This window comes from Chrysoperla carnea, chromosome 4 (genome assembly GCF_905475395.1).
Source record: "Chrysoperla carnea chromosome 4, inChrCarn1.1, whole genome shotgun sequence".
Lineage (NCBI taxonomy): Eukaryota > Metazoa > Arthropoda > Insecta > Neuroptera > Chrysopidae > Chrysoperla > Chrysoperla carnea.
Genome location: NC_058340.1, coordinates 33,426,845 through 33,452,487, shown reverse-complemented (window position 1 = coordinate 33,452,487; position 25,643 = coordinate 33,426,845). Strand labels below are relative to the sequence as shown.

The 25,643-nt window shown below is 29.3% G+C and overlaps 4 protein-coding genes across 6 annotated transcripts; 3 read left to right on the top strand and 1 right to left on the bottom strand.

Annotated features, from left to right (window-relative positions):
* The first annotated feature begins 3,265 nt into the window (after window positions 1-3,265).
* On the top strand, window positions 3,266-12,421 carry LOC123298450 (ATP-dependent RNA helicase p62-like). 3 transcript variants are annotated; one of them, XR_006535269.1, is made up of 6 exons: window positions 3,266-3,408; window positions 3,558-3,648; window positions 6,409-7,545; window positions 7,809-8,044; window positions 8,658-9,358; window positions 10,796-10,935. XR_006535269.1 is itself a non-coding variant. In XM_044880450.1 (6 exons), coding segments are annotated over exons 2-6 (1,740 nt in total). In that variant the 5' UTR covers window positions 3,267-3,408; window positions 3,558-3,646; the 3' UTR covers window positions 12,144-12,421. The 3 variants fall into 3 exon arrangements, 2 of the variants coding, with proteins under 2 accessions (XP_044736385.1, XP_044736386.1); XM_044880450.1 differs by lacking the exon at window positions 8,658-9,358 and adding an exon at window positions 12,136-12,421 and having other exon boundaries at window positions 3,267-3,408; window positions 10,796-11,152; XM_044880451.1 differs by lacking the exon at window positions 8,658-9,358 and adding an exon at window positions 12,136-12,420 and having other exon boundaries at window positions 3,267-3,408; window positions 10,796-11,134.
* Window positions 12,422-14,426: 2,005 nt separating this feature from the next.
* Window positions 14,427-15,648, bottom strand: LOC123298685 (mitochondrial thiamine pyrophosphate carrier-like). The gene is made up of 2 exons (XM_044880778.1): window positions 15,485-15,648; window positions 14,427-15,423 (listed from the first exon to the last, which is right to left on the bottom strand). The coding sequence occupies exon 2, from the start codon at window positions 15,408-15,410 to the stop codon at window positions 14,427-14,429; it is 984 nt and encodes a 327-aa protein (XP_044736713.1). The 5' UTR covers window positions 15,411-15,423; window positions 15,485-15,648.
* On the top strand, window positions 15,586-18,206 carry LOC123297437 (uncharacterized protein C16orf52 homolog A). The gene is made up of 3 exons (XM_044879097.1): window positions 15,586-15,836; window positions 17,068-17,280; window positions 17,968-18,206. The coding sequence occupies exons 1-3, from the start codon at window positions 15,734-15,736 to the stop codon at window positions 18,153-18,155; spliced, it is 504 nt and encodes a 167-aa protein (XP_044735032.1). The 5' UTR covers window positions 15,586-15,733; the 3' UTR covers window positions 18,156-18,206.
* A 4,792-nt stretch (window positions 18,207-22,998) lies between these two features.
* Window positions 22,999-25,643, top strand: LOC123298684 (zinc finger protein 271-like). Its single transcript, XM_044880777.1, has one exon. It carries the CDS (start codon window positions 22,999-23,001, stop codon window positions 25,615-25,617), a length of 2,619 nt encoding a protein of 872 aa, XP_044736712.1. The 3' UTR covers window positions 25,618-25,643.

Sequence of the window (25,643 nt, the reverse complement as noted above, 5' to 3'; positions counted from 1 at the left end):
TAACTTGCGAGAAACAGTATTAACTTTAATTTTATTAACTCTTTTTTAATATAATATCTCAATTTGGGTACCTGCAACGCGTTATTTATATATTTTTATTATAGATATCTTTGTTTAATTTCAAACAATTTCTGTTGAGATCAAATCTCACAATACTTAAAACTGTATTATTCCGAATTTCTTTTTTTTAGATAGAAAGAATTTATTTTTTAAATTTAGAGACGAGAACATTTATTACCCAATATTGTTAATTTATTTATTAAAATAACAGAAGTACTAAAATTGGAAGTTTTTTAGAGAGAATAAATATATTTATATAAATAATATTTAAAAAAAATAATACAAATTATCTTTTTTCTTTTTTTTTATATTGACATTTAAAATTGTATAGTCAAAGTCAAACGAGAAACATAATACAAGCTTCCATCATATATTATTATTATATCGAGTAATTATTTGTTAAAAAACTATTATACCGAGAAGGTTTTAAGAACAAACTCTTCTGTTTGTTTCCAATGAGTGCATTTCTTGTATGTAATACAGTATTATGGTTACATGTAGAAATCAAAATAAAAAAATTATTCAATTTATATAATTGCGTTTTCTCTTTTCTTGTTTTTATTATTTTCAGATTAAAATATTTTTACAAAAGAATGCTACGCTTATCAACAATTGAAATTAGTTCAAATAACTATAACATGTTACAAAAGTGGTGTTTTATTCATCATACAGAAAATTTTTTGGAAAACAAAATTAGTTGAGAGTCCTTGCAAAAAAATACGGAAAATATGGAAATACTATATAAACCCACGATAAAAGACATAATGGATCCCTAGCACTTAGATCAAGGGGTACCTCTGTACCCTCCTGATGAAGCTATAAGATTGTATCGAGGCCCGCAGCTTCACCGGGATTTCTTTTCCCAAGTTTGATAAATCCAAGGTTTCGGACCAAAACATTCTGAGCCCGAAGCCCTGCAGGATGAAATAACATTTATGGAGGTTTCATCGTCCTCCTTGCAGGCCTTACAAGTGGGAGCATCAAAGATCCCCATTTTATGCAGATGGTAGTTCAATCGACAGTGTTCTGTCAAGAGTCCCAACACCCTTCTCAACTTTGTTCCAGTTTTTCATAATTTTTTAGGGCGCATATGAGAATAAGATGAAACAGACACGTTTCAAGGAAATAAGTTTATTAGCCTTTTTTCAGTAAATATTTTGGATAAAGGATGATTGTTAAAAGTCAGGCAGAAAATTATACAAAATGTTTAAAATTTGTATATTTAGCTTGGTGTGAAGCATCATAATTTTTCTTGCAGTTCATTATTAAAAAATGTTGACCTTTCAAGTAATCCTAAATTATGAGACAAGATTTCATATTAAGTTCTGAAAGAATCATGAAAGTAGGACTGAAACATGAAAAACATTCCTAGGGTAAGAGACAAATTATTGTAGCAGGCTAAAAAATCAAGATAAGAACATTTCTCTTAGACTGGAACGAATAAATATATTATAAAATGATGCAAAATTAGATTACAAATAAATTTTTTATTTAATATCATTTTTAACCCTGAAATAAAGGTAGTCTTCCTTGGTTATGTTGTTAAAAATCTCCATTAGTCCATTACGTTTTCATCATTCCTGAGAATATTTATATCCTGGTTTAGTACCTAATTGCGCACTAGACAATAGACATGCGTGCCCCGACCCTGGAATGTCTGCATATTTCCATGTTTTTAAACTAGGTTTGTAATGATGAAGCAGGAATATTGACCCCTTAAAATGTACAACGTATTTTAAACCAATATAAAATGTATTAACCCGATCTGTGTGTTATTTCATCATAATTAAAATGGAGTCGGTCTGTTTTAAACAAAAAAAAAATATAGTTTTCAGATTGAGCTAATTTTTATAGTAAAATTCAGTATAACAGATTTCAATCCCAAATCTTTACAATTACTCTAATACAAAGAGCAAATTTTAATATCGAAAAATAAAATTTTTATTTTTAAAACCCCAGTCCTATGTTTATTCTTCTAAAGAAACAAGTCTGAGGGTTTATATATCAAATGTAGGTCTAATAAGGAAAATATGTTGAATGAGTTGATATGAAAAAAAAAATTGTTTGAGGTGTTTTTCTGAAAAAAAGTAAAAACCACAAAAATTTGAGGGATGACAAATCTCAAAACGTAGATCTTGAAAAAGAAGAATCAAATGAATTATTTTAAAAAACTAGGCGCTGTTTAATTTTTTTATTTAGTTATCAACGAAGTTAGAAAAAAACTTTATTCAAAATTTTTGGATGTTCTAAATTATTAAAACATATAATTGACTTAAAACCAACAAAACAATATGGATGCCTAATATGATGAATAATTAGGTATAATATTATATCAATAACGGTATTTTTAGTTATTATTTTTTAAATGCCGTTATTTTGCAAAGATATCGTATAATTTTAATTAAAAAAATTTTGGTATAAATTTAAAGAAAGTTATTAATAATATAATGGAGGAAAGATTTTTTGAAAATCGCGTGTACATTTGAGTAAAGATTAAAGCGTTTTTGGGAAAATTCGAATCGAGAGCTTTTCTTTATTAGACAATTTTCTTAATACTTTTTGTTTTGTTTATAGAATTAATTTTTATGAAAAACGGACATGTATTCCATACTAATATTTTAAAGCAAAATTTACAATAATGGCGGATAGGTATTCTAAGCAACCTTGAGATAAGAAAGAACATAGATTTCAATTTTTAAATAATTTTTTACAAAATATATTTAGGGCGGCAAAATTATCTATTCAGACATTGAAAAAAAAAAATTATTCAGACTTTGATAAAACCAGATACGCTAATCAATATTGCGTAATTATAAATATTTCCAATGTTATGTTTATAATATGGTATGAGTCATGAGATTAAATTTTTTTTAAAACGTGATACAATACGTAATACTATTGATTGCCACGGGTTGTAAATTAATTGTTAATTCTGATTAAATGCTGCAAAATTATATCTCATGTCTCGTGGGCAAGCACGAGAAGGCAAGGGGTCCATTTTATAAGTCCATGTATTGATTTTATTCGAAATAGAAATATTTACTGCTTCTTTTAGTAAGAAAGACAAGGATGAGATATAAATTTCTAAACCGATTTTCTAATTGGTGTAACAATAAGTTTTTTTTGTAGATGCGCGCTTCAATCTTGAAATGAACAGAAACGGAAATGAAAATACTGCAGTATGATTGGTAATTTCAACAATGCGTCAGTGGGAATATTATGCGCACATAGTCAAAAAAGCAGAAATAACAAACTGCGCTTGTGTTAAATATTTTTAGAGTAGAAGGCTAGGGTCCGAGGTTGTTGTAACTTCCTTAAACGTTCTCTTGATTCGTAACTGTTGAAGAGGTAGGTTGTCGTTGTTTATTCTTACAGTTAAATTGTAAAGAAATATTTATAATTTGTTAAAACTCTTATTAATAATGTTTTAACAAGTATTGTTAAAACGTTTACAACGAAAGTGCGGTTTATTTACTTATATATTTTTAATTTTACAGAAAAAAACAAAAGGATCATATATACATCATAGTATCATCCAGACAGAAATAATTAATTAATCCTTACTTCACATCCTGAATTAAATAAAATGTAAGTGTTTTTATTTTTTTTTGTAATAATTTGTAATATTAATGATACGTATATATTAATATGATTATATTTATATTACATCCTGTGTTAAAAACTAATAGTCGCCATTTTAATTTTTACATTGGAATATAATATAACATATTACGTTCCTCTTAATTTGGCATGCCTTAATCTTGATTTTGTGATTAAGCATGAATGCTTTTGAGAGGTAGATAAAATTGATAGGGAATCTATGCCTTCGGTGTTCACACATAACAACGTCTGAATCCCATCCTCGTGATTCCCTACAAATAAATTTTTTATTAAAATTACATTTTCTTTGTTCATACTGCATATGCGTGCGCATATATAGGTTTATTGATTTCGTGTACATTTACGATATATAAAGCATTGAAAAACTCACAAAATGGCTGCTCATTCCATGTTACTTATTTAGTATTGAAATGTGACTGATATATATATGCCTAAATTTGAATTTATTTAACTTTTGAACATATTTTTATATATTTTTGAACAGTTAAGTCTCTCGTTGATGGATTAATGAATTGAATAATTACATTCACCAGCCACTGACGTGGATATTTTTTTAACATATACAGTGTGTCCCCGGATAGAGGAAACTATACTTGTAAATTTCCTTATTTTGCATTTTAAGAAAAAAAGTCATTCTTTATAAAAAGTTTTGCTTATTCTGAAAAGTATGTAGGTATATTTAAAATTTCTAATTAATGTATAGGGTAGCCAAAAATTTGGAATCACTATTTTTATTTTTGGTAAACTACCCTTCTTTTTTTATAAGTTGGCGAAATGTTACTAAGAAAAGTTATTCGCAATTAAAAATTATGACTATACAAAATATCAACAAAGTCCGTGTACTTTTATAACATCATTTTTTATTTGAACAATAGCTCTAATTGTAAAGAAAATGTAAGATAGAAAATAATAATAATAATAAATCAATTATTGTACAATTATGGTACAACATGTACCATTCGAGAGTGTAATTTTTTGTGGGCTAGTTTAGAAAATTAAAAGATAAACATTCACTAAGAATGGAATTGTCAAAGTCGGAAAGATCTTCTTGATATTTTGTATAGAATCATAATTGTTAATTTCGAGTAACTTTTTTAAGTAACATTTTTTCAACTTGTAAAAACGAAGGGTAGTTTACCCAAAAAAAAGTGATACCAAATTTTGGGATACCCTATAAATAATTTAGAAGTTTTAAATATACTTACATATTTTTCAGAATAAGCAAAACTTCTTATAAAGAATGACTTTTTTTCTTAGAATGCAAAATAAGAAAATTTACAAGTATAGTTTTACCTCTATCCGGGGACACACTGTATATAGTTTGAATGGCTATTAAGTTTGTAATTAAGTGACGATTTTATGTGTTCATAACGGAAAAACCTAAACGTTTTAATCATGATTCATTTATTTATAAAATATATCAATTATGGCGGATTTTAATAATCAGCCTTCCTTCTTCAAATTATAACATTGTCCTCCATTTTTACTGCATTTGCGTGCGCATTATAAATATTGATTTTGTAATTTATTATATTTATAATGGATAGAAATGTTGCTGTTATTGTATAGCTCACAAAATGGCTTCCCAATTAGTATTTACTTTATTAAACTGTAGTGAGTGAGAGTTGATCGATCTTTTTATATCGTTTTACGTACAAATTAAATTTCATAAATTAATCAAAAATAATAATACCTTGATTTGATAATTATTATTTTTGTTAGGGGGATTTCAAATCCATTTTTAAGAACAATTTCAAGATTGACTACTACTATTCTATGTCGAAATCAAATACATATTGAATCGAAGACGCGCAAATTACTGTAATTATTGTTTTTTTCTTAAAAAGTTTTGATGTGAGTTGAGCATATCCATGAACAGTTATTTGTCTATGGTCAGACGTAGAGAAATTACATTGCCAAGGTCTCGTCATGCCTAACAACTATTTTCTAATGGCAATTTTGCTCGAAAGGCTCCAGTTGAATATTTTCGTATTGGTACAAAGTTATTAGGCATGGCATTGGCAATTGTTTCTTTCCAGCAGTTTTGAAATGACACCCCAAATTAGGGTTGTCATTTCAAAGTCCCGATAGCCGGAAGAAAGTAGCTAGCTACAGAAAATTGCTTTAGCCAAAGGTTGTCAAGGATAATACAGAACATTCACCTGAAACCCTGATCTTAAAGCATTGTAATCTTGAAGCATTTTGCTGTAGTTAACTAGTTTCCTTTCAGTGATTAAATGCAATTATGACATTTTTAAATCGTATTTCCTCTGAAAGCCAGCGATTTTCGAAAAGAAATGTTTAAATAATATTAAATAATAAAGGCCATTTTTTATGAGAATCAATTTTCTAATTTAGAGCGCATATCTTTTACTATTTATGACCTAAATTGACTTTTCAAGCAACTCGAAAAACTAATAGATTAAAATGGTCCACCCTGTATGAATAGTAAAATCTTCGAAAAGAGTTTCGTAAATTTCAACATCAATCACTATTGAGTGCCTATTAATTGTTTGATCGAACACTTATCAAATTACGCATTAAAAATCGTATTCGGGAATAAAATCAGTATTTTTATTCACCTTATTTTATAATTATATGTAATACGTGATTTGAAAGTAAAATTATGTTGACCCACTTTCACTTCATTCTACCACAATTCTTTCAGTTCATTCACCCAAAACGTTATTTATTTAAATTAATTTGCGTTTTTTAATTTATTTAAAGGGCTTTTGAAAACCGGACAAATGGGTCATATGGTACCCGAAATAATTATGGAGGCAACCGAGGAGGTTTTGGAAGTAGCAATCGCAACGGTTCTAATTCCAGTTTTGGAAATGGTGGTAGCAAGTTTTCAAACGGAAGTGGAAAATTTGGTGGAAAATCCGGTAGCGATGGAAAGTTTGGAGGTAGAAGGGATAATGGAAATAGTCGATTTGGTAATTCAAATGGTGGGGGCTTCAGAAATTCAAACAACGCAAGCGGTGGAGCACCTGGACGAGCATTACGTAAACCAGATTGGGAATCACACAAGTTGAGACCATTCAAAAAAGATTTTTATGTTCCACACCCATCAGTATTGAGTCGCACTAAGAATGAAGTTGAAAAATATCGTGATACTGCACAAATTACCATCAATGGAGATGCCCCACCACCAATAACCCATTTCGAGGAAGGAAATTTCCCCGAATACGTTATGGAAGGTATTCGTAAACAAGGTTACGATGTACCAACTGCCATTCAAGCTCAAGGATGGCCAATTGCCATGAGTGGAAAGAACATGGTTGGAATTGCCCAAACAGGATCAGGAAAAACCTTAGCTTACATTTTACCAGCTATTGTTCATATCAATAACCAACAACCCATTTCACGTGGAGAAGGACCTATCGCATTAGTTTTGGCACCAACCCGTGAATTGGCTCAACAAATTCAATCGGTTGCTACCGAATTTGGAAGCACTACTTATGTCAGGAACACATGCATTTTCGGTGGTGCACCAAAAGGACCACAGGCTCGTGACTTAGAACGAGGCGTTGAAATTGTAATTGCCACACCTGGACGTTTAATTGATTTCCTTGAGAAAGGCACAACAAATTTGGCAAGATGTACATACTTAGTATTAGACGAAGCCGACAGAATGTTAGACATGGGATTCGAACCTCAAATTAGAAAAATTATCGAACAAATTCGTCCAGACAGACAAACTTGCATGTGGTCCGCTACATGGCCAAAAGAAGTTAGAAAATTAGCTGCAGATTTCTTAAACGACTATGTACAAATTAACATTGGATCATTACAACTTGCCGCAAATCATAATATCTTACAAATTGTCGACGTATGCCAAGAAGCAGAAAAGGAAGCAAAGTACGTATATTTTGAATTTATAATTAGTCATTTTCGAATCATTTTCCATTGCCTTGCGTTTTGCTAATTTTTTTGTCTCAAGTCAATATAATTTATGGATTCTGCAAAAGTTTCTAAATGATGAAATACTTTACTGAGTGCCTCCTGATGTTTTAGCAGCACTTTTTAACCCTCTAAGAAGACCTGATTTGTCTAAACAAAAAGCAATTCTTGAATATCTTTTAAAAAAATCTTATATTTCTAATATTTTTTATTTTTTACAGATTAGCAAATTTATTACAAGAAATTGGAAACTCAGACGAAGAAGCTAAAATAATCATATTCGTCGAAACAAAGAAAAAAGTAGAAAATATCACACGAACAATCCGTAAATTCGGTTGGCCAGCAGTTTGTATGCACGGTGATAAAAGCCAGCAAGAAAGAGACTATGTATTACGTGAATTCAGAAATGGAAATGCAAGTATATTAATAGCAACAGATGTGGCCGCCCGAGGATTAGGTACTTTAAATTACACATATCATCTAGAGTCGCTACTAAGGTTAATGATATTCCAGAGTTATCTGTGCCCTTAATTCAATTTTAACGTATTTTCGGACTGAACGCGCGAGTATCACATATCTCACTTGAACAGTATCATTGACTTCAATTGCGTTATTAATTTAACCAAGTTTATTTTTCAGAGAAAAAATAACGATTGATATCGATTCCAAATTGACAGTTTATAAGTTTTTTAGAGTAAACAAATTTAATTTTAAAAAAATTAAGGGGTGGGATATATATAGTAGCATTGTGAAAGAAGGAAAAAAATAAATCAGGGGGTATCACAGACTGGTCGTTCGTTGGATGTAGAAAGGGCATTGACGAGACGTAACAACAGAAAGGAATAAAACACAAAGCCGTTGTAATTTTTTTATTTTTTTACGTGAACATTTTTGGAAACAAGTTACATCACAATATGGATTTGCTTATTGGATTTATGTTACAATAAATGTGGCGAGCAAACGTGTTGGGAATTTGGTTCTAACAATTTTAACAATATTATTTTTATAGTTTTATAATATTTTATTAAGATTTTATTTCTAATCAGTCTGGTTATCCCTTTATGTTTCAGAGGCACAACATGCGAGATGAAAGCGTACATGCAACTTTTTTTAAAAAAAAACTTTGAACGAGTTGCTTAGTACGCCTATACAATGGTGTTGGCGCTAAAAAAACGAATATTGAATGCGCAATACTAATGTTGTCTTGTGTAATGTGCCTCTTTAATAGGCCGATGTTTTTTTGGAAGATGTTACCGATGTGTACGAATTCGTACGATAATACTTATGGCACAAATTTGTTGATTTTCTACCACTATCCCCTTCATATTCCATATTATTCACAAACAACCATCCCTAAGGTATTTATCCAATTCATTCCATTATGAACATATCCTCCTCACTTATGATTGACCAAGAAAATCTTACCTACGCAAAAAAAAAAAAAAAACGAGTGTGGCAGCGTTACTATAAAACATTTTTACAAAAGCAGCCGACTTGACGGGAGTTATCACGGTCAATCATCAGTTTATATATAACACGATAATTATCAAATGAGTGCCATTTCAATTTTGCTCTTGTCTTCCTTGTGTAAATCGGCTGCAGTTAATCTCACACTGTTCCAAACCAGTTAAACAAAAACAAAGGTATTTTTTGTTGGTGCAGTGTTTTCTTGCATCATATATTGCTACTATACATGAATCACACAAAATAAGTACTTTTCCTACCTTCTTATAATCGTCTTATTGGCTGTCGGAATGGACGTATCAAACTGGTTTGTATATTAAACAATTTATTACGCACGTTATATCATCGTTCAGCATAAGTATTGAGCGTGAATAATGTGTGTGATTTTGTTAAGTATAATATTTTATATAACTTTAAATTCAATAACTTCTTATAAATGAATTTATTGAAGTTCTAAAAATATTATGATTATCAAAATAGTATCGAAATTTACTTCTTTTTTGAACAAAAGAAAAATATATTTTCAAGTTTATTGATGCTCTCTTTTGGGTGGAAAAATTTTGTACTAAGCTTTTGTGAATAAATTTGCATGATTTGAATTTTTTTAAATTTTTAATCAAAAAGGAGAGGTGTTATAAGTTTGATCTCTATGTGTATGTGTCTGTCTGTCTATGACACCGTAGCTAAACGAGTTAACCGATTTGATTGCGATTTTTATTGGTTAGAAAGGTGATTTGATCGAGAGTGTTTATGTAAAATCGATTTAGTCGTTACAAGGAAAAAACTGCATTTGAAGGGGATTTTTAAAATTGTTAATTTCACTTGTTATTAAATATTTGATATGCCAATACTCCGCTATTAATACGAATTTGTTGTAGAAATTAAATGCACAAAATAGTAGAATATACGAGTTAACCAAATAACCAATTACACTCGTGAATTTGTCGTAATTAGAAAAAAAAAAAACTAAAAAATTTAAATGTCTCTTAAATTAATTTGTAATTTGCATGTTTTTATTTTTGTTTTCATATGTTAGCGAGAAAATTTTAACGTGTTTTTTTTTCTGAATTATTAACAATTGGGATATGTAGCACATTGTAGACAATAGAAATTTCGTGTGAAACTCATACATACCGACGAATTGTCGAGTTTTAAAACATTCTTACGTTTAATTTTAAGTATATCGCAATTTTAAATAGTTGAAAATTCACATTAACACATTTCAAATTTCTATTATTGTCCTTGGAAGGATAATTTCTAAAGACATTGCACAATCTTAATTTGCTTTACCCACTTTTTATGAATACATGGTTGCAAGAACTTAGTTTGTACATATTTAATGAATATGCCGATGGTTAACGATCGTGTAATAACGTTTGGATTTTTTTCTAACAAAATTTTTAGTGTATCGTTTTTTCTAACTAACAATTTAAAATGTTTGCAGAATTATATATAAACCGTTTGAGTATCTTGTTTTCAATGTTTATACAAAAGTACAAATTTTTGTCCACTTTGAGCAATCAAGTTTTTCAAAATTAATATTAAGAAATTATGTTCTTAAAAATAAGAAATAAATTTCAAATTTTATTCAAATCCATTTTCAAAAACAAAATTTTTTATTTTCAAATTTTATTTTTCTAGTTCAATACTTATTTTTGGACTTGACTAATTTAAAAAAAAAAAAAAAAAATGTGTAAGGAAATTTCATTAATATAATTTATTAATCTAATCATTTTTAATATAGATGTTGAGGGTATTAAATATGTCATAAATTATGACTACCCTAACTCGTCAGAAGACTATATTCACCGAATAGGAAGGACAGCTAGATCACAAAGTACAGGTACATCATACGCATTCTTCACACCATCAAATGCCAGACAAGCAAAAGACCTTATATCAGTGCTCATAGAAGCAAACCAAACGATAAACCCAAAACTAAAAGAACTTGCACAAAGAACCGGTGGTTTCGGTGGTAACAAGGGTGGTCGATGGGGTTATGGTGGGGGTTATGGACGTAGAGAACAAACAAATGGGGGTGGAGCACAACACAGACGATTCGACAACCAAAAATCATATGGCGGTAATTATAAAAAGAAAGGTGAAGAAAATTTTTTATTTTTATAGTTGAATTTTTTATAATTTGCAAAATTCAACTTAAATAAAAATTTTAATTCATTAACTTAGTTTATAATTTAAGATTTTACGTTAATGGAACATTATTATTTGGGGAAAAATGGTAGACGTTTTTTTCAGATTTCTTCAAGCGCTCAATCAAATGACTAACAATTAGAATTTTCTAACTTTAGATCTTGAAAAAATCTAACACGACGAAATTGTTAAATTAGCTTACATAAACTTTACGAAAAATTTTTCATTCTGTTGATAGAATTTTTTTTCGGTTGATTCGTTCATGATTTAAAGATTCCAAGTCGTTGATCCAAGTAAAAAAATAGGCAATCTGCCTTCAGTATTTAAAAAAATTCCATCTGGCAAGAAATTGCAGTTTGACATAGCCAACGATATTTTACACAATGATTTCGGATACCCTAAAATAAAATTTTTTTCGTCGGCTTTACGATTAAAGAGATTTTTGTGAATATAACTGAGATATGAAAATTCAATTTTCAATTACCTCTTTGTCGTAAGGTATCGTTGAAAAGTCTTTGAAAATAAAAATAAAAAGTTTTTGGAATTTAACTTGAATTGTGATCAAAAATTGAGTTTTCGAACTTAGTTGGAAAAATTCTGCCATTGAATTTGAGATATAATTACTTGTACTCGATTTCGATTTCTACGTATGTAATGTATTACGATCCTCTTAATTTGGCATGCCTTAATCTTGATTTTGTGATTTAGCATGAATGCTTTTGAGAGGTAGATAAAATTGTTAGGGAATCTATGCCTTCGGTGTTCACACATAACAACGTCTGAATCCCATCCTCGTGATTCCCTACAAGAAAATTAACCATTTTTTACCAAACATAAAAGGTTTTTCCATCATTTTCAAAATTCCTTAACGTAGAATCTCCAACCATAAAAATTAATCATTAACTAATTTGAATTTTTTTCTTTTTGTTACAGAATATTAAATTAAGTTAATTAAACGGGATGAATTTCGGTTTTAATTTTGTGTAACTCTGAACGTATTATTAGGTTCGCGCAAGTGTTAAAAAACAATTAAAAAAAAAAGGAATGGAAGACAGTATTTATTTTTCATATCATTCCCAGATGACATTTTCGTGGAAATACTAAAATATAGTTAATAATTTATATATTTTGATAATACTTGATTCGGTTCATTTTGTTTTTCGTCTGTGATTTGTGTCGTTCGATGACATAAACATAAATAATGGTTATCTTATATATATTATATATTTATTAGAATTTTTAAAAGCATTTTATAAATTTTTTTTTAAGTAAAACTTCTCACAAAAAACCCTCTTTATTTTGATTTAGTACAATTTAAAAATCGCGTTTACTTATCCATTGAAGGATTTTTTCGTTTTTTGGATAAAATCTCTTACTCGTTCGTCATATAATTTTACCCCCGAATTTTTGTGTAATTGAGAAAAGAATACATAAAAGAATTTAGTAAAATAAAAATGACTTAAAACTTTGTACCTATCAAATATTATAATGATAATATTGTCGTTGAATGTATTAATAAAATAAAGTGAATCTTAATTTAAATAAACGTATATTTCTAATTGTATTTTTTGTTTTTCATCCAATTTTTTTTTATAATTTAAACAGGATGGGGCAGAGCGAAAATTTTCTAAAAATTTTAACTACTTGACTAAAGAAGTCATAACGGGTTTGAGTGATTTCACAGAATTTTAGGAATATGTATGACTTGAGACTATGGCTTGAGACTGACTTTTCCATTATGGTAGTAAAAATCCTTCTACCAAGTAATCAAATATATAAAAAATTTCCAAAGGTTAAGCGAACCCAATACAGGGTTTGCCTAATCTTATGTTTTATTACTCATCCTACAGTTTTTCCGTAACTGCTCTTAGGGATTGTCTAGAAAATTTTCTTTAAATATCTGGATGAGCCCTGGAGATATTTAGCCTTCATTTAAATAAGTAAGCAATTACAACAAAGACATGTCGATGATACAGCAAAATGTTCGTTATGAAGACATTCGTTAGAAGTAAAAACTTGAATCAAATTCTCTTACTGGATCCACCGCTTTATGAACAGAATGTTCCTGATAACCCTGATAAAAACTGGGGATTTTTAAATTGATACAGAATAATAATACTACATTCTAAATATCCAAGAAACATCCTAGTATCCAAAATTTAGCTGGTTTGACGATAAAGTGAATATTCCTAGGATCCAAAATCCAGCTGATTTAACGATTATGTGAATATTTTTCGAAAGATCTACAGAATCACATAATCGCTTTGGAATATAATTATCCTACATGATTTTAGGCAATTAATCAATTGTTAAATGAATACGATCTTTGTATTTTCTAGGCGTAATTACGCACGTTTTACAACAAAAATTTTTGTGATTTTTCTTTATGAAAATTTGTTTGCTTCCGATGTGGATAAAAATCATTAAATCCCGTATTTATGAAATATATATCAAGCTGTATGCTACTAAGTTTGTTTCAAGTTTATAACGCTTAATTAAAAATATTGATGCTACGAACAAAATTTTGGCATAGGTGTTCATAAAATTACCTAATTACAGTCCTTTTCCGGTTGTCTGTCTGCCCGTGGACATGACAAGTCAAAAACGAAAAAGGATAACAAGCTGAAATTTTTATAGCGTGCTTAGGACGTAAAAAGTGAGTTTAAGTTCGTAATTGAGCAATGTAGGTCAATTCAACACTTTCTGTACAGGGTATTTCAACTCAGTCAATTGTTTTTCACTCGTCTAAGAGTAATTTTTCCCAAAAATCAAGTTTCTTTGTCGATTAAATGTGTGGATATCGACTGAAATTGTATAAGAACAGTGATGGGTCACCACTTCTTGAGTCGTTATCTTAAAAACTTAACGTATAATATCAGAATCAACAAGATATTCATGATTTTGGATGGATGTAGTTAGGAATCAATCGAAGAATCAATCAATATTAGAATTATGTGGTTTCAAAAAACATAAAAATTCAGCTTATTTTACGATTAAACAACGTTTTTTTTTTTTTTGTACAAAATAAAAGCTTATTTTTTATGACTTAAAATCATCAAGTTCAATAGACTACGTACCTATTTAAATTTTAAAAAATAATTTGTTTGGATCGAAGAAAGATGATCTCAAATAGTAACAATCAGATCCTGGCAAAAGTAACTGATTATTTTACCTTTTGCATTATTATAAGAAACAAATTTTCTTAGGAACATACATTAAGGATTTTATAGCAATAAAAAAAAATTGTAAGATAATCCAGTTTTTGAAATATTTATTAACAAACAAGTAACATCGTAAAATGTAAACTGTAAACCCGATACTACAAATGCTTTTATACTAGAAACTAATAAACCTTTATAAAGACCAGTAAATCCTTCATTTTTGGTCGTTTGTATTATACAACTAACAAGACCGCGACAAACAAATTTATGTTTTTTAAATATCCATTCCCTCATACCCTGTATTTGCATACGTTTTTTCGCTAAATCTAATGGATATACAACTATTTTTGCACATAATCCCGCCAAACTACCACTTACAACCGATTTACTTAATGTAATATTTAACTGTTCCTGGAAGACATGTTGATCTGGAACAATTTTTTCAAACCATTTATCATATATTTCCGAAAATAATCGATAAAACATAAATTGAGATCCAGCATAAGGTACAGCTTGAATTAGAGTAGGAGTCAAACCTTTATAAAAAGTTGAAATCCCTTCGTGTTTATAAATAAAGCGTATTGCGTGTAAAAATCCTTCGTAAGTTTTATCCGTGTGCGTCTGTGCTACTAATCGTGTGCGAATTACATCAAAAGGAAATGTACATACTGTAGCAACAACTCCGGATGTTGCTCCAGCCCCAAACGATACAATTTCTTTTCCAAGTATAATATCTTCATAGTTTTTACAAATTTTACTTATGTATTCCCATGTTGAAAATTGTAGTAGACCAAAACTAATAGATAAAGTTTGTGCTGGGACATGTCCTTTCCATAAAGCTGCGACACCCTCTTCTTTGGTAATATTATATAAAGCTTGAGATATCGAAGTGTATTTTCGTCCCGCGGATTGTAATTGAAATCTAATTTTTAATACATCGAACGGTTGACATAATGCACGAGTTAAACCACCAGCAAATGCACCGGCTACGGCTATTTCGCTTTCATTTAAAGACGTTTTCGGTGATGAATTTGCACAAATTTCCATATTAAATTCAACCCTATATCAAGAAAAATTATTTTAATTTGGAAATTATTCATAAATATTTATATAACACTTACTGTTTGCATTGTTCGTAAATTCATTTTAAAATTATATCAGGGAAACGTTTGGAATAATTTTTAAAGGTCACTTTTACTCTTACTTAACCTCAAAAAAGTTTTTTGACGTACGAATATGAACTGTCAAAATATTAAATAATAAAGATCAAAAAGTTTATTTACATTCCAAAATATGAAAGCATTTAAACAAATCCTATTTTTATAATTTTGATAAATTTGTGTAAAAATTTGTTGGAATAAACGAAAAGCATGGATAAATTAACATTAATATCGGGAACACTTTTTATGGCTGCAGATGTATTTGCTATTGTTAGTTTAGCAATGCCAGATTGGATTATTACAGATGTTGGAGGTTTATTTGTTTTTTAGAATATTTAGCATGCTCTTAAGATACTCAGATTTACTCTTTCTATTCTATGCTTAATTTAAATCTAATATAATTTCAAATCGAAATGTAACCTTGAATCTTGGATTGGAGCATTTTATATTTAGATTCCTTTAATCACAATCCGGTTCTAGCCGTAATTCACTTCGAAGAAACGGCCGTGAATCTCATATGGATCTCAGCCAGTTGTAAGGATTTCTTCAAAAAAAATTCTGCTCTGATTTAAATTTTTTCTTTTTTAATCCCACCGCTTTTTATATTTATAGAAAATGTTAATGACTTTAAAAGCGGTCGAGAATTTGAAATATGGCACTTTGTTTTGTAATATTTACCTATGATATAAATGGCAAAACGATCCATTACTCTAGTAAAAAGGTCGTTATTACACGAGATAAAGGTGATTGAAAATTATCAGATTAAGTTAGGATTGTTACCCAAAGGAATCTTCAAAATAAATATGTGTAGCGTCTAGATCGGAGTTAGGACCAATTTTTCAGGCTGGATACTCAAATATAAATTCAAATAATATCTGAAGAGTATTCTAACTTTCTTTAGATATATATCAGTAACAATTATCCCAAATTTCCGCCCAAAAAGTTTTATTCTTTGACGTTATGATAAAATCCTAAATGTTTTGCTTTTGGGATTTATGATATATTCGCATAATCTGACTTTATATTACTAATTAATATTATTTATATATTGTGTAATCTATTATTGAAGCAAAAATAAAAACGTAACCTGTTTCATTTTACACGACGCAAAAATTACTGAAAATAACGAGATATGTTTTAATTCCAGTTCAGTGATCATTTTAAGCATATTTTAGAATAATATGACCAAAAATATCACCACGGAGTTTATATAAATAAACTCTAAATGTGTGTTACATTCATGTGGATCTACCCACTTCGTGGGTGTCGAGATGCGGTTGTTTTTAATTTTTTTGTAATAGATAATGATCATTTTATGCTGTATTTTTATCTTCTAATATAATATCGGACACTGAGAAAATAGTTTCTACCTCATAAAATGTATAGACTTCAAATTGTTTAGCGAAATGTCTGTAAAACTCATTTAACGTGGAGCAGGCATAACAGAGAACATTTTTAATATTGTTCAGGAGCTTATTAAAGGATTGTTCTAAGCAAATATTTATTTTACATTTTATAATTCGTTTTACTTTTCTAAATCACAGGTGATACTCGGTTGGGATTAATGTGGACATGTATGACATTATATAATCGACCACAAGTATGTTTTACACCTGATTTACAACCAGAATGGTTGCTTGCATTGGTTTGTATATTTGTTGGATGCATATGTATTACGACTACAATTATATTATTGGCTTCATCACATTGGGATCGAAATGTGGTTCCATATGCTAGATGGGTGGGATTTACTGCTAGTAAGTGTTTAGGTGTTTACTATTCACTATATTTTATGGCATCGATTGTATGGTGTATTTTTAATTGAGGAATGATTCTTGACTCAGTGCTGGATTAACCCATGTCGAGGCTCCTAGCAATGTAATTTTCCGTGGCCACTAGGCTATGTGAAAATCAGACGGCGATGTGTTTTTTTTTTTTTAAATTTCTTTATATTTCTTGTGCGCAGTACCTTTTCCCGGGCCCCTTAACCGATGCAATTCACTAGGAAGGTTTCATAATCTGCCTAATAGTTAATCTGTCACTGCATTAACATACACGATTTCTTTCAAATATCTCCAAATGAAATTGTAAGGAGTATTTAAAGCCAGTGAACACAGTCCAATTAAAATTAATTGTGCTCGAAATAATAGATTTATTGAAGCAATTGAGTTTCTTATGCCTGGAATACACAAGGGCATTTTTAATCCAGAACAATAGAGCCATTATTATTTCCATCCTACTGGCTTTGTTTACTCTTATTAATGGTCACTAATAAGCCAATATGATTGCAATAATAAAAAGTGAAATACTTGATTGTGGAAAAAAAATTTGCTCCAGATCTTATGAATTTATCAATTTTTCCACATTCTAAATAATAGATTTTACATTGTAATCTTCAAAAGTAAAAAGTTAGCAAATTAATTTTTCCTTTTTCGATTTTACAGTGGTTTTGTTTTGTTTGGCTGCTGTTATATTTCCAATGGGATTCCATATGGAAGAAATTGGTGGTCAACCCTATCAATTACCAAACAGTCATCAAGTTGGAATCTCATATATTTTATTTGTGTTAGCATTATGGATTACAGTTATTTCTGAATTGTTTGCTGGAAAAGTTTGTTTACCTCATTTTTAAGTATAGGAATTGATTCTGTTTAATAATTATTACAACACATTCCGTGATACATTTATGGATTTGATATTTTATTACAAATAACGTATTATTATACATGCATTATTTTATATTTACACTTGTTTATTTTGAAAATAAATCATTTTAAAATTACCTACAATTTACTTTTGTACCATGGATGCGTTTTTACTAACTGACATCTAAAGAATCAATAGCTTTCATACATCGACGCGACGGTCTCAGATATTTCTTTCTTTCTTTTAATAGTACATGAAATGGTATAAGACCTTCACCCATCTAGTAACCAGATGAGATATATTTGTTATGAAATTTTATTGATGGATGGACGTGCCTATTTACCAATTATACCATTATTTTTATACCATGCATATATGTTATATCCAAAGTATACTAAGTTTAGTCTCGCCTAATCAAGTTTGTAACGCTTAAAAATATTGATGCTACAACCAAAATTTTGGTATAGGTGTTCATAAAATTACCTAAAATTAGTCCATTTCCGGTTGTCTGTCCGTCTGTCTGTCAACACGATAAATTAAAAACGAAAAGATGAAATTCTCTATCCTACTTTTTCTTTCAGAACAAAATTATCAATTAATTAATTATGTAGTAAAGGTAAGTAAGTATTGAGTTAATTAAAAGGTAATAAATAAGATGGATGGTTGTGTGGGTATAGCACTTGCCTAGTACACAAAGCTATGCTGGTTCGTATCTTGGTGTGGTTAACATTTTTACTTTTGCACAAATTAAATGCATTTTTCCTGATGTTGAAAAATCTTCCACTCTTTTTATAGTTTAAACTATCTGTATAATCCGCCCTCTTGCTATAAATAACGTCAGTTATACATATGTCATAAATCACTATTCTGTCAGAACAAAATTTCTATCCTATTTTTTCTTTCAGAACAAAATTATCAATTATACAATTATTTTGTAAAGGTATTAGGTTATTAGGTAAGTATTACACATAATAGGGGTGGTTGAGTGGGTAAAGCACTTGCTTCTCAAAACAAAGTACGACGGTTCGTATCCTGGTGTGGTTAAAATTTTTACTTTTAAATTTGTCCTGACATTTAAAATTTTCCACTCTTTTTATAGTTTAAATTATCTATATACCCCGCCCTCTTGCTATAAATAACGTCAGTTATACATATGTCATAAATCACTATTCTGTCAGGGGGTGGAAATTTAAATAATCATAAATATATCTCACTCTTTAAAATCATGTTCTCCTGTTACATAATATCAAAAATATGCACAAAAGCTTGGTAGCTCCGCGATCTTAGCACCTCATGTGCGGAATTTCGATTGACCAATTATACCATCTGAAAGGTCAGAAATTGGTCATAAAAGGTCAGTTGGTCTCATTAATTGGTCAGCATCAGAAAATTTTTTATTAAAGATTAAAGTTTTTAAGGTCAATTAATAAGTTTAGCACCTCATTCGCAGAAAAAATAAAAAACTCCACCTATGCGCGATCGGGAAGCATTCGCTGATAATTGGTCAGCTAATATAAATAATTGGTCAGTTTAATTTAATATTAAAAAAAATTAAAAAAGTTGTCTCTGTCGTAACGCGCATGCTTTGAGCCGGATGGTTTTATCAGGGCAGTGAGTACTTACGCACAGCTCTTCACTATAAACCAGACAGAGTAGGGGAAATATTTTTTTTATAATTTTTTTTTTTGATATGTACTACTATCAAATATTGATATACATGTATATTTGATAGTAGTACATATCAAAAAAAAAAAAAAAATGGATAAAATTTTTACTTTTAAAAAAATGAATTTTTCCTTTTATTTAAATTTTTCACTCTTTTTATACCATGTATATATGAAATATACATAGTATATTAAGTTTAGTCCCAAGTTTGTAACGCTTAAAAATAATGATGTTAGTATAAAAATTTTGTCATAGGTGTTCATAAAATCACCTAATTAGTCCATTTCCGGTTGTCTGTCCGTCCATTCGTCCGTCTGTGGACACGATAACTCAAAAACGAAAAAAGATATCGAGCTGAAATTTTTACAGCGTACTCAGGACGTAAAAAGTGAGGTCAAGTTCGTAAATGAGCATCATAGGTGAATTGGGTCTTGGGTCCGTAGGACCCATCTTGTAAACCGTTAGAGATAGAACAAAAGTTTAAATGTAAAATTTTTTTTCATAAACATCACTGTTTACTCGTGAGGGCGCCAATTAGGCGGAAATTTTATAATAGGTACTATACTTGATTATCAGTTATGTATGTGTCACATGTTTGTATGTGTAATGTGATAAATAAATCAACACTGACTATGCATGGTATTTCAACAATTAACTCAGTCAATTGTTTGTTTTCACTTGTATTATATATATTTGTACATATGTCACCTATAAAAAATTTGAATGAATAATAATAATGGTTATTTTATATAGTAAAAAATCAATTTTCGGGATAACGTTTTCAAATTAATATAAATAAATAAATATCGTTATATATTTTAAATTTTGTTTTATTTTATTCTATCCCATTTTTTCTTTCAGAACAAAATTATTAATTAACTAATTAATTTTTTTTTAGTAAAGGTACAAACAAATTCTTATAAAATATAGGTGAGATAAAGAAGTTGGATTGTAAATACGTAATATTCTTTTTGGATTTTCATTTTATTTTTGTGTGGTATTTGGTTTGTAAAAAAAAAGTTGATGCAAAAAAATTTTTTTAAGATGAAATTAATTATATGGAATTATGTGCAAGTAATTCGTAAATAGTTTTTATGTATTTTGATTTCATTTAAATAAAGTTGAAAACTCAAACCCTGTTTTTATTTTATTTTTCCCCATCTCTCTGTAGCTATACAATATTATTTCAGTTAAAAATAGGTGAGTATTTCGAACTTCACGATAGGTAAGTATTTCAAACTTCGTTTGCCATTTTTTTTTTGTAATAATACTACTCAAAATTTTCCGAAAATGAGTTTTACTTTTTGTTATAATTTAAGAAAGTCGAAAATATGAATATAATTATTTATTAATACGAATAACAGAGCCCTAATGGTATAATGGTTAGCGTATCTGACTTCGAATAAATAGTCCCTTGGTTCGAAACTAGGTGAGGACATATATTAAAAAAAAGTTCATTAAATCTTTTAAGCAAAATCTGATTTTTATTTTCATTTTTTTTCAAATTTCCACCACAGCATGTTTGCCTAGTAAATGATGAAAAAATTAGTTTTTTTTCGTTCAAAAACTTCAATTTTTTTCACATTTCTACTAGGAGAACATCAAGGACGGACGGAATAAGTAGTACCTGATAGCAAGGTAATGGTTGTCACCTCGTAAGTCAGAAAGTTAGTGGTCTGCACACCCGTGTTTGGTGAGTGTGACCTCTAGTGGGCAGACCAATAACTTTCTGCCAAAATAAAATTTTAGACTTTCGGGGTGAAAACACTTACTCACCTTTCTCCTTATCAGGAACTACTAATTCCCACTTATGTTCTCCTAGTACAAATGTTGAAAAAATTGAAAATTTTTTCGAAATTATATTATTTTTTGAATATAAAATTAAACTGACCAATTATTTATATTAGCTGACCAATTATCAGCGAATGCTTCCCGATCGCGCATAGGTGGAGTTTTTTCAATCTTTAATAAAAAATTTTCTGATGCTGACCAATTAATGAGACCAACTGACCTTTTATGACCAATTTCTGACCTTTCAGATGGTATAATTGGTCAATCGAAATTCCGCACATGAGGTGCTACGATCGCGGAGCTAAAGCTTGGTAATGCTAAAATTTGAAACTATTTAATAGGAGAACATGTCATATAGTTTATCTCACTCATATTCTCCTATTACAAAATATTAATTTGTATTTATAAAATCGCTCGTTAAGAACAAAATTTGAAATTTTGTAACAGGAGAACATGTTATATATTTTATCCCAATTTTTTATAACATATTTTCCTATTACAAAATGTTAAAAAAATACTTATTTTGCTTGCTTTTTTGTTTGTACATGCTAAAATTTATTCTTATTAAATGTTTTATAAGATTTTGTAATAGGAGAATATGTTATTTCACCAAAAATAATAATAATAATAATAATAAATTATGTTAGTCCGTCCTACTTTCCTAATTATGTCATAAATCATTATTCTGTCAGGGGGTGGGAATTATCTAAAAAAATATTATCTAAAAAAATAACATAACAATTATCTAAAAAAAAAGACATTCTCTCAGCATAATAACTTAATTAAAATTTAACCCGGAAAACTCTAGGTACGAACCGAGATACTCTGTAAGCAGAGGCGAGTGTGTTATCCACTACTCCACCTTTGACATATTATTTATATTACTCAATAAACTTACCTATAAATGAATAATTGTAGTAATATTTTGTTACAAATGTAGGTTTTGTTTGATATTCCTGAAATCGATGTAAAGGATAAAAAATAAAGGTATACCAAAATAAAGGTAGGTATAATATTGAATAATAATAATTAAACCAGAAAAATTGCTAAAAACGATATTTTATTATATATATTTGTACATATTTCACCTAAAATAAATATGAATGAATAATGGTTATTTTTGTGGGGGCCAAATTACGCTTGCTGTTTACGGACATTGGTCAAGAATGGTCTGGTGGTGGCTTACTAGTACTTGGGAATGGAGGGGGGGGGGTAATTTTTAATAACATTGCCAGTCTATATTCAGTGTATGTCTGTGACCTACTTGCAAGTAAAAGTAAAAAAATTTTTGACAATTTCACATTTCTTAAAGTACAATTTGACATAATTTTATAGCAGTGTGATTTATTAAAATTATAAATTCATAAAATAAAATGTCAGATAACTCATTTCATGATCCTTTTTACTTAAAAGAACGAATTAGTACTGAAGAAAAATTGAAATCAGAATTAATTCAAAATGTTAACAAAAAAGAAGAGTTTCATTTACCTGAAGAAGTGGAGATTAAAGAAGAAAAATTTGAATTCAAACAAGAATACCCTACGGAATTAGCTGATTTAGTTATAAAAAATGAAATGCTAGACTTAGAAGAGGTTGCTGTGGATAATGAACAAAAATATACAAATGAATTGGAACACTTGGAGCTGGTTTATGGAAAAGATGAAATTCAAGAACAATTACACACTACAGAATTAGCCGATTCCGCCGATTTAAATATAAAAGATGAAATTCTAGAAGACGTTACTGTGCAAGATGAACAAACATATACAAGTGAATTGGCACACTTGGAACTTTTTTATGGAAATGGTGAAATTCAAGAACAATTACATACAGAACTTATAATCAAGGAGGAAATATTAGAAGAAAATGATTCAAATCATCAGATAATCGGTACCGAAGACAAGTTTTCTTGTGATGCTTGTGACAAAATATTTACCACTCATAAAAGTTTAATTTATCACAAAAAAGTACATACTGGAGAAAGACCTTTTGCATGCGATCTTTGTGATAAAAATTACTGCCGACAATGTGATTTAGATTATCATAAAAAAATAAAGCACAATAATGGACAAGAAACAACGATTTGTAGTTTTTGTGATAAAATATTTACTGATCATAAAAGTTTAATTGATCATAAATACAAATTCCATCTTGGAAAAAACAGACGCTTTCCATGTAACCTTTGTGACAAATCATTTGCAAGACGAAACGGTTTAGTTTATCATAAACGAACGCATACGGGAGAAAAACCTTTTGCTTGTGATGTTTGTAATAAAACATTTACTTCAACTAGCACTTTAAATATTCATAAACGACTTCACACTGGCGAAAAACCTTTCTCATGTGATAATTGTGACAAAACATTTACCGCTTATAGTAGTTTAATTTATCATAAACAAGTGCATACGGGAGAAAAACCATTTCCATGCGATGTTTGTGGTAAAACTTTTGCCGGGCATCATGGTTTAGTGTATCATAAACGAACGCATACGGGAGAAAAACCTTTCTCTTGTGATGTTTGTGATAAGGCATTCAGTTCGAACAGTACTTTAACTATTCACAAACGAACACACACTGAAGAAAAACTTTTTCCATCTAATGATAATTCATTTACGTGTAATACTTCAATTGATCATATTAAAGAAGAGCTTCATCCATTTAATTCATCTTCTAATGAATTATTTTCTAAACTAAACGATTTACTTAATGAAAAACGATCGCACACTGACGAAAAACGTTTTCCATATAATGATAATTCATTTACGTGTAATACTTCGATTGATCATATTAAAGAAGGGCTTCTTCCATTTAATTCATCTTCTAATGAATTATTTTCTAAATTAAACGATTTACTTAATAAAAAACGATCACATACTGACGAAAAACCTTTTTCGTGTGATCTTTGTGATAAAAAATTTGCCAGACGAAATGGTTTAGTTTATCATAAGCGAACGCACACAGGAGAAAAACCATATTCTTGTGATTTTTGTAATAAAACATTTAGTTCAACTAGCATTTTAAATATTCACAAACGAATTCACACTGGTGAAAAACCATTTTCATGTGATGATTGTGGAAAAACATTTACCGCTTATAGTAGTTTTATTTATCATAAACAAGTACATACTGGAGAAAGACCTTTTACTTGTGATGTTTGTGGAAAAGCGTTTTTCAATCAAAGCAATTTGGATTATCATAAACGAACTCATTTTAATAATAACGAAAAGATTTTCCGGTGTGAAGTTTGTGAAAAGACATTTACAACAGAAAGTCTTTTAGTTCGTCATAAACGTGTTCATACCGAAGAAAAACCATTTTTATGCGACTTTTGTGGTAAATTTTTTAAATACAAAGATAATTTAGCTTCACATAAACGAAAACATTCTGGATTAAAACCGTTCTTATGTGATTTTTGTGGTAAATCATTCGGTCAAAAAGTCCGTTTAATTCAACATAAATTGATTCATAATGGTGAAAAACCCTATTCATGTGATATTTGTGGAAAATCATTTACGTATCGTAATACTTTAATTGTACACAAACGAATCCATACCGGAGAAAAACCATTTGCCTGTGATGTTTGTGATAAGACATTTTCGGTTCATAATAGTTTAATTGTACATAAACGAACACATTCGGGAGAGAAACCATTTAAATGTGATAGATGTGATAAAACATTCGCTCAGCCGAACGGTTTAGTTCAACATCAAAGAATTCATACAGGAGAAAAACCGTTTTCATGTAATGTTTGTGAAAAGACATTTAGTTTTAGTAGTGCTTTAATTATACATAAACGAATTCATACGGGGGAAAAACTTTTTACATGTGATATTTGTGAAAAAACTTTTACTCATCATAGTAGTTTGTATAATCATAAACGAAGTATTCACGACGAAGCAAAACCATTCTCTTGTGATGTTTGTAATAAAACATTTAGTCATCAAGGTAATTTAAATAAACATAAACGAATTCATACGAAACAGAAAACATAGAAAATAAACTCGTTGTAATATTTTAA

Bases quoted from the DNA above. Each gene is read 5' to 3' on its own strand.
- LOC123298450 (XM_044880450.1), top strand. The intron at 7,546-7,808 runs GTACGTATATTT...TATTTTTTACAG, and splicing joins GAAGCAGAAAAGGAAGCAAA to ATTAGCAAATTTATTACAAG. The intron at 8,045-10,795 runs GTACTTTAAATT...TTTTTAATATAG, and splicing joins TGTGGCCGCCCGAGGATTAG to ATGTTGAGGGTATTAAATAT.
- LOC123298684 (XM_044880777.1), top strand. From the start codon at position 22,999: ATGTCAGATAACTCATTTCATGATCCTTTTTACTTAAAAGAACGAATT.
- LOC123298685 (XM_044880778.1), bottom strand. From the start codon at position 15,410: ATGGAAATTTGTGCAAATTCATCACCGAAAACGTCTTTAAATGAAAGC.
- LOC123297437 (XM_044879097.1), top strand. From the start codon at position 15,734: ATGGATAAATTAACATTAATATCGGGAACACTTTTTATGGCTGCAGAT. The intron at 15,837-17,067 runs GTTTATTTGTTT...TCTAAATCACAG, and splicing joins GATTATTACAGATGTTGGAG to GTGATACTCGGTTGGGATTA. The intron at 17,281-17,967 runs GTAAGTGTTTAG...TCGATTTTACAG, and splicing joins ATGGGTGGGATTTACTGCTA to TGGTTTTGTTTTGTTTGGCT.